The following is a 16,946-nucleotide window of genomic DNA, read 5'->3' on the forward strand; positions in this document are numbered from 1 at the left end:
GCAGAGTTACACACGCTAAGCCGCCGCCTACTGGGAGTGAATCTTAGCTTCTTAAAATTGCGACCGATGTATTCGCAATAATGCGATTACTAACTACTTAGCAGTTTCAGAGTAGCTCCAGACTTACTCTGCCTGTGCGATCATTTCAGTGCTTGTCGTTCCTGGTTGACGTCACAAACACACCCAGCGTTCGCCCAGGCACTCCCACCGTTTCTCCGGCCACTCCTGCGTTTTTTCCGGAAACGGTAGCGTTTTCAGCCACACGCCCCTGAAACGCCGTGTTTCCGCCCAGTAACACCCATTTCCTGTCAATCACATTACGTTCGCCGGAGCGAAGAAAAAGCCGTGAGTAAAAATACTTTCTTCATAGTAAAGTTACTTGGCGCAGTCGCAGTGCGAACATTGCGCATGCGTACTAAGCGGATTTTCACTGCGATGCGATGAAAAATACCGAGCGAACAACTCGGAATGAGGGCCATAGAGAGGGATCTCCAAAAAGTTGGCAAAATAATCTCTCATCAGGTAGGAGATATGGTGGGTAAGTCCAGCTTCCCCTGACGGGGTGACATTCAGCTATTTAGGGGCACCAGAATGAAAATAAGAATTTACTCACCAGTAATTCTATTTCTCGTAGTCCGTAGTGGATGCTGGCAACTCCGTAAGGACCATGGGGAATAGCGGGCTCCGCAGGAGACTGGGCACTCTAAGAAAGAATTAGGACTACTGGTGTGCACTGGCTCCTCCCTCTATGCCCCTCCTCCAGACCTCAGTTAGGGAAACTGTGCCCGGAAGAGCTGACACAATAAGGAAGGGATTTGGAATCCCGGGTAAGACTCATACCAGCCACACCAATCACACCGTACAACTCGTGATACTATATCCAGTTAACAGTATGAACAACAACTGAGCCTCACGAACAGATGGCTCATAACAATAACCCTTTAGTTAAGCAATAACTATATACAAGTATTGCAGACAATCCGCACTTGGGATGGGCGCCCAGCATCCACTACGGACTACGAGAAATAGAATTACCGGTGAGTAAATTCTTATTTTCTCTGACGTCCTAGTGGATGCTGGGAACTCCGTAAGGACCATGGGGATTATACCAAAGCTCCCAAACGGGCGGGAGAGTGCGGATGACTCTGCAGCACCGAATGAGCAAACTCAAGGTCCTCCTCAGCCAGGGTATCAAACTTGTAGAATTTTGCAAACGTGTTTGAACCCGACCAGGTAGCAGCTCTGCAAAGTTGTAAAGCCGAGACCCCTCGGGCAGCCGCCCAAGAAGAGCCCACCTTCCTCGTGGAGTGGGCTTTTACTGATTTAGGATGCGGCAGTCCAGCCCCAGAATGTTCAAGTTGAATCGTGGAGCAGATCCAGCGAGCAATAGTCTGCTTAGAAGCAGGAGCACCCAACTTGTTGGGTGCATGCAGGATAAACAGCGAGTCAGTCTTTCTGACTCCAGCCGTCCTGGAAACATAGATTTTCAGGGCCCGGACCACGTCCAGCAACTTGGAAGCCTCCAAGTCCCGAGTAGCCGCAGGCACCACAATAGGTTGGTTCAAGTGAAACGCTGATACCACCTTAGGGAGGAATTGGGGACGCGTCCTCAATTCTGCTCTGTCCATATGGAAGATCAGATAGGGGCTTTTACAGGACAAAGCCGCCAATTCTGACACCCGCCTAGCCGAAGCCAAGGCCAAAAGCATGACCACTTTCCACGTGAGATATTTTAATTCCACGGTCTGAAGTGGCTCAAACCAATGTGATTTTAGGAAATCCAACGCAACGTTGAGATCCCAAGGTGCCACTGGGGGCACAAAAGGGGGCTGAATATGCAGCACTCCCTTAACAAACGTCTGAACTTCAGGCAGTGAAGTCAGTTCTTTTTGAAAGAAAATAGACAGGGCCGAAATCTGGACTTTAATGGATCCCAATTTTAGGCCCATAGTCACTCCTGACTGTAGGAAGTGCAGAAATCGACCCAGCTGAAATTCTTCTGCGGGGGCCTTCCTAGCCTCACACCACGCAACATATTTCCGCCATATGCGGTGATAATGTTTTGCTGTCACATCTTTCCTAGCCTTTATTAGCGTAGGAATGACCTCAACCGGAACGCCCTTTTCCATCAGGATCCGGCGTTCAACCGCCATGCCGTCAAACTCAGCCGCGGTAAGTCTTGGAACAGACAGGGCCCCTGCTGTAGCAGGTCCAGTCTGAGAGGTAGAGGCCAAGGGTCCTCTGAGATCATTTCTTGAAGTTACGGGTACCAAGTTCTTCTTGTCCAATCCGGAACAATGAGTATAGTTCTTACTCCTGTTTTTCTTATTATCCTCAGCACCTTCGGTATGAGAGGAAGAGGAGGGAACACATACACCGACTGGTACACCCACGGTGTCACTAGAGCATCCACAGCTATCGCCTGAGGGTCCCTTGACCTGGCGCAATATCTGTTTAGCTTTTTGTTTAGGCGGGACGCCGTTATGTCCACCTGTGGCTTTTCCCAACGGTTTACAATCATTTGGAAGACTTCTTGATGAAGTCCCCACTCTCCCGGGTGGAGGTCGTGCCTGCTGAGGAAGTCTGCTTCCCAGTTGTCCACTCCCGGAATGAACACTGCTGACAGTGCCAACACGTGATTTTCCGCCCATCGGAGAATCCTTGTGGCTTCTGCCATCGCCATCCTGCTTCTTGTGCCGCCCTGACGGTTTACATGGGCGACCGCCGTGATGTTGTCTGACTGAATCAGCACCGGCTGGTTTTGAAGCAGGGGTCTTGCCTGACCAAGGGCATTGTAAATGGCCCTTAGTTCCAGGATATTTATGTGTAGGGAAGTTTCCTGACTCGACCATTGTCCTTGGAAGTTTCTTCCCTGTGTGACTGACCCCCAACCTCGGAGGCTTGCATCCGTGGTCACCAGGACCCAGTCCTGTATGCCGAATCTGCGGCCCTCAAGAAGATGAGCACTCTGCAGCCACCACAGCAGAGACACCCTGGCCCTCGGGGACAGGGTGATCAGCCGATGCATCTGAAGATGCGATCCGGACCACTTGTCTAGCAGATCCCACTGAAAGATCCTTGCATTGAACCTGCCGAATGGAATTGCTTCGTAAGAAGCTACCATCTTTCCCAGGACTCGCGTGCAGTGATGCACTGACACCTGTTTTGGTTTTAGGAGGTCTCTGACCAGAGATGACAACTCCTTGGCCTTCTCCTCCGGGAGAAACACCTTCTTCTGTTCTGTATCCAGAATCATACCCAGGAACAGCAGACGTGTCGTAGGAACCAGCTGCAACTTTGGAATATTCAGAATCCAGCCGTGCTGTTGTAGCACTTCCTGAGATAGTGCTACTCCGACCAACAACTGCTCCCTGGACCTCGCCTTTATAAGGAGATCGTCCAAGTACGGGATAACTATAACTCCCTTTTTTCGAAGGAGTATCATCATTTCGGCCATTACCTTGGAAAAATACCCTCGGTGCCGTGGACAGACCAAACGGCAACGTCTGGAATTGGTAATGACAGTCCTGTACCACAAATCTGAGGTACTCCTGGTGAGGTGGGTAAATGGGGACATGCAGGTAAGCATCCTTGATGTCCAGTGATACCATGTAATCCCCTTCTTCCAGGCTTGCAATAACCGCCCTGAGCGATTCCATTTTGAACTTGAACCTTCTTATATATGTGTTCAAGGATTTTAAATTTAAAATGGGTCTCACCGAACCGTCCGGTTTCGGTACCACAAACATTGTGGAATAGTAACCCCGAAGGACGGGAACTTTTATTATCAGCTGCTGGAGGTACAGCTTGTGAATGGCCGCCAGCACTACCTCCCTGTGCGGAGAAGCAGCTGGCAAAGCCGATTTGAGGAAACGGCGAGGGGGAGACGTCTCGAATTCCAGCTTGTATCCCTGAGATACCACTTGTAGGACCCAGGGATCCACCTGTGAGCGAACCCACCGGTCGCTGAAGTTCCGGAGACGGGCCCCCACCATACCTGGCTCCACCAGTGGAGCCCCAGCGTCATGCGGTGGATTTAGTGGAAGCAGGGGTGGATTTCTGTTCTTGGGAACTGGCTGTATGGTGCAGCTTTTTCCCTCTACCCCTGCCTCTGGGCAGAAAGGACGCGCCTTTAACCCGCTTGCCTTTCTGGGACCGAAAGGACTGTACCTGATAATACGGTGCTTTCTTTGGCTGTGAGGGAACCTGGGTAAAAATGTCGACTTCCCAGCTGTCGCTGTGGAAACGAGGTCCGAGAGACCATCCCCAAACAATTCCTCACCCTTGTAAGGCAAAACCTCCATGTGCCTTTTAGAATCGGCATCACCTGTCCACTGCCGAGTCCATAATACTCTCCTGGCAGAAATGGACATTGCATTTATTCTAGATGCCAGCTGGCAAATATCCCTCTGTGCATCTCTCATGTATAAGACTACGTCTTTAATGTGCTCTATAGTTAGCAATATAGTGTCCCTGTCAAGGGTATCAATGTTATCAGACAGGGAATCAGACCACGCAGCTGCAGCACTGCACATCCATGCTGAAGCAATAGCTGGTCTCAGTATAGTACCCGAGTGTGTATATACAGACTTCAGGATAGCCTCCTGCTTTCTATCGGCAGGCTCCTTTAAGGCGGCCGTATCCTGAGACGGTAGTGCCACCTTTTTTGACAAGCGTGTGAGCGCTTTATCCACCCTAGGGGATGTCTCCCAACGTAGCCTGTCCTCTGGCGGGAAAGGGTACGCCATTAGTAATTTTTTTGAAATCACTAATTTTTTGTCAGGAGAAGCCCACGCTTCTTCACACACTTCATTTAACTCATCTGAAGGGGGAAAAACCACTGGTTGCTTTTTCTCCCCAAAACATAATACCCTTTTTTGTGGTACCTGGGTTAATGTCAGAAATGTGCAATACATTTTTCATTGCCGTAATCATGCAACGGGTGGCTCTATTTGAATGTACACTAGTCTCGTCGACACTGGAGTCAGTATCCGTGTCGACATCTGTGTCTGCCATCTGAGGTAGCGGGCGTTTTTGAGCCCCTGATGGCGTTTGAGACGCCTGAGCAGGCACTGGCTGAGAAGCCGGCTGTCCCACGGCTGTTATGTCAACGAACCTTTTATGTAAGGAGTTGACACTGTCGTGTAATACCTTCCACATACATATCCATCCACTCAGGTGTCGACCCCGCAGGGGGTGACATCACATTTATCGGCACCTGCTCTGCCTCCACATAAGCCTCCTCATCAGACATGTCGACACAGCCGTACCGACACACCGCACACACACAGGGAATGCTCTGACTGAGGACAGGACCCCACAAAGTCCTTTGGGGGGACAGAGAGAGTATGCCAGCACACACCACAGCGCTATATAAACAGGGACTTACACTACAAAGTGATTTTCCCTATAGCAGCTATAATACACAGTATTGCGCCTAAATTTAGTGCCCCCCCTCTCTTTTTTACCCTATTGAGCCTGGAAACTGCAGGGGAGAGCCTGGGGAGCGTCCTTCCAGCGGAGCTGTGAGAGGAAATGGCGCCAGTGTGCTGAGGGAGATAGCCCCGCCCCTTTCTCGGCGGGCTTCTCCCGCTCTTATATTAATACATTGGCAGGGGATTTTACACATATATAGCTTTTATTGCAGCCCAGGACGCCGCCCCCCCCCCGGCGCCCTGCACCCATCAGTGACCGGAGTATGTGGTGTGCATAGGGAGCAATGGCGCACAGCTGCAGTGCTGTGCGCTACCTTAATGAAGACCAGAGTCTTCAGCCGCCGATTTCCATGACGTTCTTTTTGCTTCTGGCTCTGCAAGGGGGACGGCGGCGCGGCTCCGGGACCGGACGACCGAGGCTGGGCCTGTGTTCGATCCCTCTGGAGCTAATGGTGTCCAGTAGCCTAGAAGCCCAAGCTAGCTGCAAGCAGGTAGGTTCGCTTCTCTCCCCTAAGTCCCTTGTAGCAGTGAGTCTGTTGCCAGCAGATCTCACTGAAAATAAAAAACCTAATAAATACTTTCTTTACTAGAAGCTCAGGAGAGCCCCTAGTGTGCAACCAGCTCGAGCCGGGCACAGATTCTAACTGAGGTCTGGAGGAGAGGCATAGAGGGAGGAGCCAGTGCACACCAGTAGTCCTAATTCTTTCTTAGAGTGCCCAGTCTCCTGCGGAGCCCGCTATTCCCCATGGTCCTTACGGAGTTCCCAGCATCCACTAGGACGTCAGAGAAATAATATTTTGTCATACACTGAGCTATGGTGATGTTATCTTCATGGCACCGAGGATCAAATTATGTCAATATTTGTAAGAGGTAAGATACAAACGCATTTTCTCACTGCTACAGATGCAACGGTGTTATATTGTGACAAACCCATCTACTTTCGTAATGTACGCCACTTAAAGGCACACCCCACAAGTGACCGTACTTTATAAGAATGCTGAAACGGACGATAATAATTTGTTGCAAAATAAGAGTTTCCCTTCTAGCAAATAAGACATTTTTTCTGGTTTCAAGTTTTTGTTTTTTTATTATTATTATTATTATTATTATAAAATGGTACAGTTTGCTCCTTGTTACTTCTCACCAAGGGGCATACTTTTCTTAAAAAAAAAAAAAAAAAAGCAGACTGCAACAGTTGGAAATGCGGCCAATATTGATGAATCAATAAATATATGGAAATATCCTGTAAGGAACCCTCTTACAATATTTCTGCCAAGCCAATCCATATTTCTTTAAACACTGGTGTTCGTCTCTTGCTTCGCGGTGAACCAGAAGAACGGTGAAATAGATAACGTAGAAATAGGGTAAGATGTGAAAGAGACCTGGTACAACAGAGATGAACATGTGATTAATGTAACAATGGCAATATAATGATTCTTCCCCTTTCCCTGGCTAGCAAAACGCTAGGATCCTACAGCTTTTTGGGAACACTGCACAGCAAGTGGAGTACATTCTATTAGACTGATTAACCTAGTTCCACAGCAACATCACTGACAGTTCTAATCTATTCAGATAAATCCATGTGCAGACATTCTCCATCCCCTTTCTGGAATTCATGTTGGCTCAGAAACAAGCCACAATTGACTTTCATCAGTCTAGAGCAGTAATGTCAAACTCAAAATCCCAACTGGGCCAAATTATCAAGGTCTATGTCTTGCTTGGGCCTCAAGAAAAAAAAAGATCTATATTTCTGCTGCGGGGTACACTGGGCTCCACAAGGATTAACATTGGGGTGTAGACTAGGATCTTGATCCGAGACACCAACAGGCTCATAGCTTTGACCTTCTTCCCAAGATGCATAGCGCCGCCTCCTATATCACCCCGCCTCCATGCACAGGAGCTCAGTTTGTAAGTTGGTGCCATGAAGTAAGCAGGCAAACAAGAGGGCTGCTCCTGCAGCCCATATTATAAGCTAATTTCAGAAGAAAAGAAGACATTTTGAAGACTTCAAGGGCTGCAGCTTTAATGAATGTCAGTCAGACATCCTCTGCTGCAACTCCATCACTACCCCAGCGGCGCTGTATACTCCCGCACCCTGGTTGCCGGGTAACTACAGAGGAGGCTCCGGTGTCTTTCTTGGTCAGTCACACACATTCGCCGCTGCCCTCCGGGATCGCGTGGCCGCAGGTACAAGGGGAGGTAAGGGGTCTCTATGTCCCGCTGTTATCGCGATCCGGTGCAGCCGTGGGAGGCGGCCCGCGCGCGCTGGCATGGACACTGTAAAGGGCAGCCGCTCCACTAGCCATCGGGACACAGGTGGGGGGTTTTCTCTCTATTAAAACCCATTTTTATTACAGCCCGCAGTGCCCGGTGGGGAAGCCAGCAGGGAGATAAGACCTAACCTGTAGCCCCTCCCCCAGCCCCAGGGCGCCATTTGGGTAAATGTTCCAGCCCTGGAGCTGCATGTCACTCCCTGTCAGCCGCTATTACACGTAGCAGCGCCATTCCTCAGACTGCTGGGGCAAATCCTCCTCTGTAAAGCCGCCTGCCCGCCAGCGCTGTGCATTTTACAGGACACTTAAGTATTCTACCTGTCAAGGGACAGTGTTAGTTAAGAAAGAGTGCATACATTAAGGGTTGTGGGGTACAAACACCCTGGGATATACATCCAGTACCTACTGTGTTATGTTATATCTACTATTTACATATATAGCTATGCTGAGTATTACTTTGTATTGCTAGTCCAGTGCAGTTTTATGGTCCCAGTATAATTTCTGCATTGTACACTTGTGACTATAGTGTGTGTGTGTGTCATCTCGTGTATTTCACTCTGCTTGCTACTCCTATATTCTGTAACCTGAGGGGGCTAAGTGCATCAGGTTTATTAACTGATATAGTTATTTCGCAATATATTCTTGCGGTGTATTTTTCTTTGTGATTTATAGTTACCATATATTTCTTGGATTCCCGGTTTGTGCAGACAGGAAAGTCACACTACACTGGGAGTTCTTGCTAAGTATATCGCTGCTAAGACTGTACTTGGTTGCCTGATATTGTGTTATCATTTTGTCAGCTACACGAGGCAACGGAACTGGGGCTTCTCCCACATTGCGTGGTGGTGATGCTGCAGTCACTTTTGAGGAAAACATGGCAGCAGAGAGTTCAGGTGGCCCCCCAGTGGGTCTGTAGCACCAGGGGCCTCTAATGACCCACCTTGGGCTACCTTCTCCACGTTATTAAATATGCTGGTAACAAAACTTACGCCCCCTGTGGGACCTCCTATGCCAGTGCAGCAGTGTATGGTCCCTACAGTCAATCTGCCAGGGGTGGATCAAATCTCATCACAGTTACAGCACTTGAACCGATCGCTGACTAAAAATAAGTCTCACTCTCGTCCACCTTTGACTAAGGCGTCTTCTAAACGGGCCGCTACTTCCTCACAATCCACCGCTGTTTCGGACACATCCTCTGAGGAGAATGGTGCATATACTGGCTCCACATACACCGAGGCCATCAGGCTCATTCTTCAGGTCTCTGATGAACCCGAGCCTGCGGCTGTCTCTAAAAATCCGGACAGATTTAAACGTAAGAAGGTGGTTAAACTAGTTTTACTTCATTCTCAACACCTGGCTGACATACGTCAGGAATCCTAAGAAAATTCGGGAACAAAATTCACACCGCCTAAGAGACTGTTGGCTCGCTATCCTCTCTCTGCGGAGCTAAAGAAAAATTGAGAAATTCCTCCGCCTGTAGTTTCTCATGTGGCACGCATGGTAGTTTTCTTCAGCTCTGCCAGTAACTACCATCACCTCTCTGAAGGAACCGACGGATAGACATGTGGAGGGTTGTTTGAAAGCGATTTACACCCTAATGGGGGCTGTGCATAGACCAACCTTTGCAGCAACATGGGCTGCTAAAACTGTTGGAGCATGGGCTCAGGAGCTGGAGGCGAATCTACCTTCCAACGCTTCTGATCATGCCAGACAATGTCTCTCATATATTGCCACGGCTTCTCTTTACCTTATGGACTTCCGATGCCAGGGTTCTGGCGGCCAAGGCTGCCACTACGTCCATCTTGGCTCGACGTATCCTTTGGTTGAGATCCTGGGCGGTGGATATGGATTCTAAGAAAACCCTGGAGGTGCTTCCTTTTAAAAGGGAGACATTCTTTTTGGCGATGACCTCAATAAGATTGTGGCTGACCTGGCTTCTACTAAACCAGCTTGCCTACCTAGTACGGCTCCTTCCGCACAGAAGGCTAAAAGTACTTTCTCTTGGGCAGGCGTACCCGAAGCAGGCTCGTACTTCCAAACCTACCAAGCCCAGACCAAAGCGGGCCTGGGCTGCCCGTCGGCCTGCTTCCAAATCTGACAAATGACGGGGCGGGCCTTCTTCTGGGGGATCCCAGGGTGGGGGGCCGGTTTCTAGGTTTTGCCCAGGAATGGTTGAAGACCACTTCCGATGCCTGGGTAAGGGAAGTTGTCACTCGTGGTTACGCCGTATCCTTCAAGAAACGTTCCCCTCATCGATTTTGCCTGACAAACGTCCCTTTGGACCCGGTGAAGGCAAACACTCTTCATTCGATGGTACAATCCCTCCTGACCACAGGAGTGGTAGTACAGGTGCCTCTGGCTCAGAGAGGCAAGGGGTACTATTCACTGCTGTTTCTAGTCCCAAAACTGAACGGGTCCTAGCGGCCCATTCTCAATCTCAAGTCCTTCAACAAGTATGTGAGGGTCTCCAAGTTTCGTATGGAAACTCTCCGCTCTATTGTTCTGGCCTTGGAGCCCGGGGCCTATATGATCTCCCTGGACATACAAGATGCCTACCTGCATATTCCTATGGCAGTGTCTCCTCAGCAGTACCTGAGGTTTGCAGTGGGCAATCTTCATTACCAATTTCGGGCGTTGCCTTTTTGGTTTGACATCAGCTCTGCGAGTTTACCAAAGTAATTGCGGTAATGACGGCTGTACTCCGCCGTCAAGGGGTCAGGATCCTACCGTACCTGGACGATTTGTTGATCCTGGCAAATTCCCCAGAAATTCTCCTGCGTCATCTAGATTTGACTGTCCAGTTCATGAAAGCCCACGGGTGGCTAGTCAACTGGAAGAATTCTTCCCTGGTTCCTGCTCAGAGCATGATGCGCCTGGGAGCGTTATTGGACACTCACAACCAGCAGTTGTTCTTGTTTCAGGAGAAAGTCCTGAAGCTTCAGGACAGGATTCGATGCTTCCTATCTCGTCCGCACGTATCGATACATTTGGCAATGCAAGTGCTAGGTCTCATGATGTCGGCTTTCGACATGGTGGAGTATGCTCAATTCCACTCTCGCCCTCTGCAGAAGTTAATTCTTGCCAAGTGGGACGGCCTGCCTCAACAGATCAGATCTCAAATGATCTTCTTGTCTGCAGAGGTCCGCCTGTCACTGAGCTGGTGGCTTCAGGACCATCGATTGAGTAGGGGTCGTCCCTTCTGGATATCCAACTGGGTTCTACCAACGACGGATGCCAGTCTGAGAGGTTGGGGCGCGGTGTTGGAACCACACTCCCTTCAGGGTCGGTGGACCGAGGAGGAGTCTCTACTCCCAATAAACATTCTGGTACTGCGGGCGGTGTTCAATGCACTGAACCTGGCCCAGCATTTGATACAGTACAGACCTGTTCAAGTACACTTGGACGACATCACCACGGCGGCGTACATCAATCATCACAGCGGCACTCTGTGCCGCATGGCAAGAGGGAAGTATCACGGATTCTTCAGTGGGCAGAACGCCATCTGCCGGCCATATTCGCAGTGTTCATTCCGGGAGTCCTAAACTAGGAAGCTGACTTTCTCAGTAGTCAGGATGCACACGCCGGAGAATGGAGCCTCCATCCAGAGGTGTTTCAACTTCTCATGGAAGAGTGGGGCCTTGCAGATGTGGCCTTGATGGCGTCTCGACACAATGATAAGGTTCCGGTCTTCGGAGCAAGGACAAGGGATTCTCGAGCAGCATCCGTGGACGCTCAGGCAATTCCATGGAACTTTCAGCTGCCGTATGTGTTCCCTCCGGTGTCACTCCTGCCCAGAGTAATACGGAAGTTCAAGCAAGTAGGAAGAAACCTACTTCTGATCGCTCCGGCGTGGCCTAGGCAGCACTGGTTTTCCGATCTACAGGGCCTCTCGCTGGATTGTCCCTTTCTACTTCCACAACAACCAGACTTCCTCATTCAGGGCCCTTGTGTTTACCAGGACTTGGCCCGTCTGGCTTTGACAACGTGGCTCTTGAAGCTTCCGTCTTGAGAGCCGTAAGCCGGCTTCTGCTCGGATTTACCATAGGGTCTGGAATGCTTACTTTACTTGGTGCGCATCTCATAATCATGACGTTTTCAAGTTTAGTACGGCCAAACTGTTGGCCTTCCTACAACAGCGCCTGGACTTAGGCCTTCGTCTGGCCTCCCTCAGGGTTCACATTTCTGCCTTGTCGGTTTGGTTTCAGAGAAAGATTGCTGCTCTACCTGATGTCCATACCTTCACTCAGGGCGTGTTGCGAATTCAGCCTCTTTATGTACCACCTGTGGCCCCTTGGGATCTGTTGGTGGCTATGGAGGCCTTGCAAGAGTCTCCGTTTGGACCTCTTGCGTCTGCAGTCCTTAAGTGGCTTTCCCTTAAGGTTTTGTTTTTGCTGGCTATCGCTTCAGCTAGAAGGGTCTCGGACTTGGGTGCCTTATCCTGTAAGTCCCCCTATCTGAATTTTCACAGTGACCGGGCGGTTCTTAGAACGCGCCCGGGTTATTTACCCAAGGTGGTGTCTCCCTTCCACCTTAATCAGGAGATTGTGGTTCCGGCCTTTAATTCTCCTGAGGCATCATCTAAAGAGTGGTCTTTGGATGTGGTACGGGCTCTCCGTATCTATGTGAAGAGAATCTCCTCCATTCAGATATCTGATTCTCTTTTTGTACGGTTTGGTTTTCACAAACGTGGCTGGCCTGCTAACCAGCAGACCTTGGCCAGATGGATTAGAATGGTGTTTGCACATGCTTATGTACAGGCTGGCCTTCCAGCTCCTGCTACAATTAAAGCCGTTCTACTCGGTCTGTAGGACCTTCTTGGGCGGCCCGCCAAAGTGTGACCCTTGATCAATTCTGCAAGGCGGCTACGTGGTCCTCAGTGAACACATTCATAAGGTTCTATGTCTTCGATACTTCCGCCTCCCAGGATGCTTCCTTTGGACGCCGGGTTCTTGAGCCCGCTACAGTGCGTCCCCTCCCATAAGGAACTGCTTTAGGACATCCCCAATGTTAATCCTTGTGGAGCCCAGTGTACCCGCAGCAGAAAACGAGATTTATGTAAGAACTTACCATTGTTAAATCTGTTCTGCGAGGTACACTGGGCGATAAAGCGCCCACCCTGACGCACTTGGCTTCTTTGGGTTGGTATGGCATTAGCCGCTGACACCCTCTCCTGTGGGGAGTGTGTGGTGTATGTGGCTACGAACGATTGTTGTCTCTGGTACCTGATACTGCATTGGGCTGGTTGACAAAACTGAGCTCCTGTGCACGGAGGCAGGGTGATATAGGAGGTGGAGCTATGCATCTTGGGAAGGTCAAAGCTTTGAGCCTGTTGGTGCCTTGGATCAAGATCCTACTCTACACCCCGATGTTAATCCTTGTGGAGCCCAGTGTACCTCGCAGAAAGAGACTTAACAACTAAGTTTTTACCATAAATCTCATTTTTTTATATATTATATATAATTTTTTTTTTTTTTTTATTAGTCCAAAATTATTGGGACCAGAATAATTTTGGATAATGGATTATTCCGTATTTTGGAATATTTTTTTCACCCACTATAGTGCCACATAGTGTTCATTCTAGCACCCTGCACCTTTCAAAATTCGTGCAGTTCCTCTTTCCTGCCTGGGGTGTCGCTCTTTGCTGTGATGCTTCTCAGCACACTCTGATCTGTTACTCAGTGCTGTGATACAGACCTGTGTGTGCTGAGAAGCACCAGAGCAGAGAGCGACACCACAGGCAGGAAAGAGGAACTGCACAGGATTTGAAAGGTGCAGGGTGCTAGAATGAACACTAGTGCCACACATAATGCCCCCAGTATTGTGCCAGTTACACGTCTCCCAGTGTAGTGCCAGTTACACATACTGTCCCCCAGCATAGTGCCTGATACACATAATTCTCCCTTTGCACCCCCATCCCCTGTGCAGCATGCCCCAGAGACTTACATTTGCAGGATGCTCCTTTGTGAGCATGCTGCTTCAGGGGTCTAGGCTCAGCCTGTGAGGGTTGTGGCTTTAATGGCTGCAGCTGGCTGCGAGGGCTCAGCGGCTCCTTAATCGCTGCTTCACACCACCATTGGCCATGATTGTGCCGGTGGGCGGTGCAGACACTGAGGCAACGTCATTGTGAGTGGACAGAAGCGGAACGCCAGAGATGCAGTTCCGCCCCAAGTTAACCCCTGCCAACGTGGCCGCAAAAGGTACCCTGTCCTTGGGCCCGAAAAGGATGTGGTAGGGGCCGCATGCGACCCGCGAGTTTGACACCCCAGGTCTAGAGCAGTAGTTCTCAATTATTTTCCACCAGGGTACCCACTAGCAGCCCACCTGCATTATTTGAATCCCCCAAATGTACAGAGCATTACATTTGTAATGACTATAAATTGACAGTAGATACAATGTTTAGGTGCTGCTATATATCTGAAAGCAATATATGTGCAATCAATCGTACGTAAATGTATTTCTCACATTACATTTTATTTATTTCAAAATTTTCATATACCGTATATACTCGAGTATAAGTCGACCCGAATATAAGCCGAGGCACCTAATTTTACCACAAAAAACTGGTAAAAATTACTGACTCGAGTATAAGCCTAGGGTGGGAAATGCACGGTGCCAGGGGTTTTCATGCTCAGGGTGTCATGCTCGTTGCCAGGGGTTTCATGCGGTAGGTGTTATGCTTGTTGCCAGGGGGTAATGCTTGTTGCTAGGGTTGTGCCCCCAGTGACAGATATCCCCCCCCAGTGCCAGATAAAAACATGCCCCCGTTGTTTTGCCCCCAGTAGTTATGCCCCTTCTTTGCCCCCAGTAGTTGTGTCCCCTCCTTCTTTGCCCCCAGTAGTTGTGCCCCCTCTCATTGCCCCCAGTCGTTGTGCCCCCTTTCTTTGCCCCCAGTAGTTATGCCCCCTTTCTTTGCCCCCAGTAGTTGTGCCCCCTTTCTTTGCCCCCAGTAGTTGTGCCCCCTTTCTTTGCCCCCAGTAGCTGTGCCCCCTCTTTCTTTGCCCCCTGTTGCTGTGCCCCCGTCGCCGCTTACAAACACACACAAACACAATACTTACCACTGCCCCGCTCCTGCTTCCCGACCGCTTCTTCTGCTGCTGCGCTGCTCTGCTCCGTCTGTCCGCCCGCTCTGTCTGGCCGCCCGCTCCGGCGCCCGCTTCCCGGCACCCGATCATCTCTATGGGAGAGACGACATGACGTCTCTCCCATAGCAACGCCGCACAGACACTAGAGGTCAATAATGACCTCTAGTGTCTGTCCCTGGAGCCGGCTGCAGCGGACGCCCACAAAGCCCACGGCGTCCGCTGCAGCCGTTGACTCGAGTATAAGCCGAGGGGGGCTTTTTCAGCATAGAAAAATGAGCTGAAAAAGTCGGCTTATGCTCGAGTATATACGGTATTCCACATTTGCTGTCTTGTACAGGGATATACTTTTTCATTTTGTCATTAGGGTTCCAATTTGATGCATGGGGCCAGAAATTCATAGAACACTATCAGGGGATATTTATTAAAGTTTGGTGAGAGATAAAGTATAAACCAATCACCTACTGTTGTTTTTTAAACAGAGCTTGTAAAATTACAGTTAGCCGAAGTTGATTGGTTAGTGCTTTCTCTCTTTCACATCTTTCTCCAGGTTTTAATAAATTTTCCCTTGCTCTTCCTACAGTATGGAGAGAATTCAATTAAGTGCATGAAATAAAAATAAAATAAAAAAAACCCTGCAGCGCGGGATTTTCCAGAGACTTTTTTTCCACACACCTCCACCTTGAAGTTTCCAATTAACTAGTAATTACTCACCTTTAGAAGTGGTGTCCTCTCCTCCAGAGTCGGGATGTGGACTCCTGCAGCAGCGGTGAGTGTCATGTATGTGGGTGAGTGTGTGTCCAGTGACAGTAACTGGCAGAACTATATCTCCTAGTAGCCACCTCGCCAGTGCAAAGATGGATGGGAGACGACCGGTCAGTTGAGTATTATTATTTTTTTTCACATGCAGCAGGGTTTTCAGAGCTGAAAACCCAGCATTTTTTTTTTACATTTTAATTGGCTACTGTGGGTATTAAGAGCGCGCATACCCGCAGTATTCCAAAATTGGGCGCGGGGTCCACAAGATTTTTTGCAGGCTAAACTTCGCACCCAATTGAATTCCCTCATATGTATCTAGTTGTCACCTGGATTCCCTGCCATTACAGAAAGTGTTTCATGTACCCCTACACAGAGAGTTCCCTGGGAGTACTAGTACACCAAGATGGGAACCACTGGTCTAGGTGAAGTTAGATAATAAATGCAAAAGTTTTATTTAATTTGTAAAATTGAATAAAATAAGTAGTCTCTAAAAATAAATTAAAACAATGACCAACTTACCACACGGTAGGGACCAGGCAAGAGCCATAATTAAATCTCCTAGGTAGTTTGGATGGCGAACAAGACCCCACCAGCCAGATACAAGAAGACATTTTCCTGTTGCTGTTGGGATTGTTTCAAGACCTTATTCAAGAGAAGAACATATTAATCAGACACAAATGAAAAAGAAAATCATACAATGTTGGGTTTTAATAGACAAATCACTACACCAGGTAAACAATTGAACAGATTGCGTATCCCACTTTTCCACACCAAGACTGCATGTAAAAAATAAGCAAAGTCCAAGACTTATTACAGAGACTCCCAGAAGCTCATGCTAATGGCATACATGGGGTCACACTAATAAAACAAAGACACGGACATATTTGTTTGATAATTATTAGCTTTGCAACATTAGTTAAAGAAAGAAATATCCTTCTAAAGCTGTTGTGTACTTATGGACACAGCTGATCTCCTATAGTAAGTAGCAGATGCCTGACCTAAGCAGTCTGAGTGCCCCACATGACTTCAGAAGTAAAGGTGCAGCCAGTAAGGTGGGGAAGATTAGACAGGAGTTGCAAATCCAGAAAGCTATTAGCCGTGGTGTTTACAACCCAGACATTTCTGGATAATGATGTTACATGGAAGACATTTGTTAAAACTTGCTCCTTTAGTTAAAAGTGCTTTGCATAGAGCCCATTGTAAACAGTTAGCAGAGAGGATGTCATTTCTTTAGTGTTCTGGCTTTGTAAGAAGAGGACCCTTTTCGCCAAGCTTCACAGAACTATTATGGATTGATACAGCCATTCGGATTCTTCAACAAAGGATCACTTTTGGGTCCGGATGGGAGAAAGGACTTTTTTTGTGATAATATGACACTGTGAATGTGGGTATTTTATATT

The 16,946-nt window shown here is 48.8% G+C and overlaps 1 protein-coding gene across 2 annotated transcripts in view; it reads right to left on the minus strand.

Moving 5' to 3' along the window:
• Positions 1-6,599: 6,599 nt before the first annotated feature.
• TM7SF2 (transmembrane 7 superfamily member 2) overlaps positions 6,600-16,946 on the minus strand; it is a 122,065-nt gene continuing 111,718 nt past the window's right edge. For both annotated transcript variants that reach the window (XM_063944851.1, XM_063944850.1), the window contains exons 10-11: positions 16,066-16,188; positions 6,600-6,817 (exon numbers count right to left, since the gene is read on the minus strand). In XM_063944851.1, the coding sequence (XP_063800921.1) occupies positions 6,657-6,817; positions 16,066-16,188 (284 nt within the window). In that variant the 3' untranslated portion in view covers positions 6,600-6,656. The remainder of the gene's footprint in view (positions 6,818-16,065; positions 16,189-16,946) is intronic.

The sequence above is a fragment of the Pseudophryne corroboree genome, chromosome 11, assembly GCF_028390025.1.
Source record: "Pseudophryne corroboree isolate aPseCor3 chromosome 11, aPseCor3.hap2, whole genome shotgun sequence".
NCBI classification, from domain to species: Eukaryota; Metazoa; Chordata; class Amphibia; order Anura; family Myobatrachidae; genus Pseudophryne; species Pseudophryne corroboree.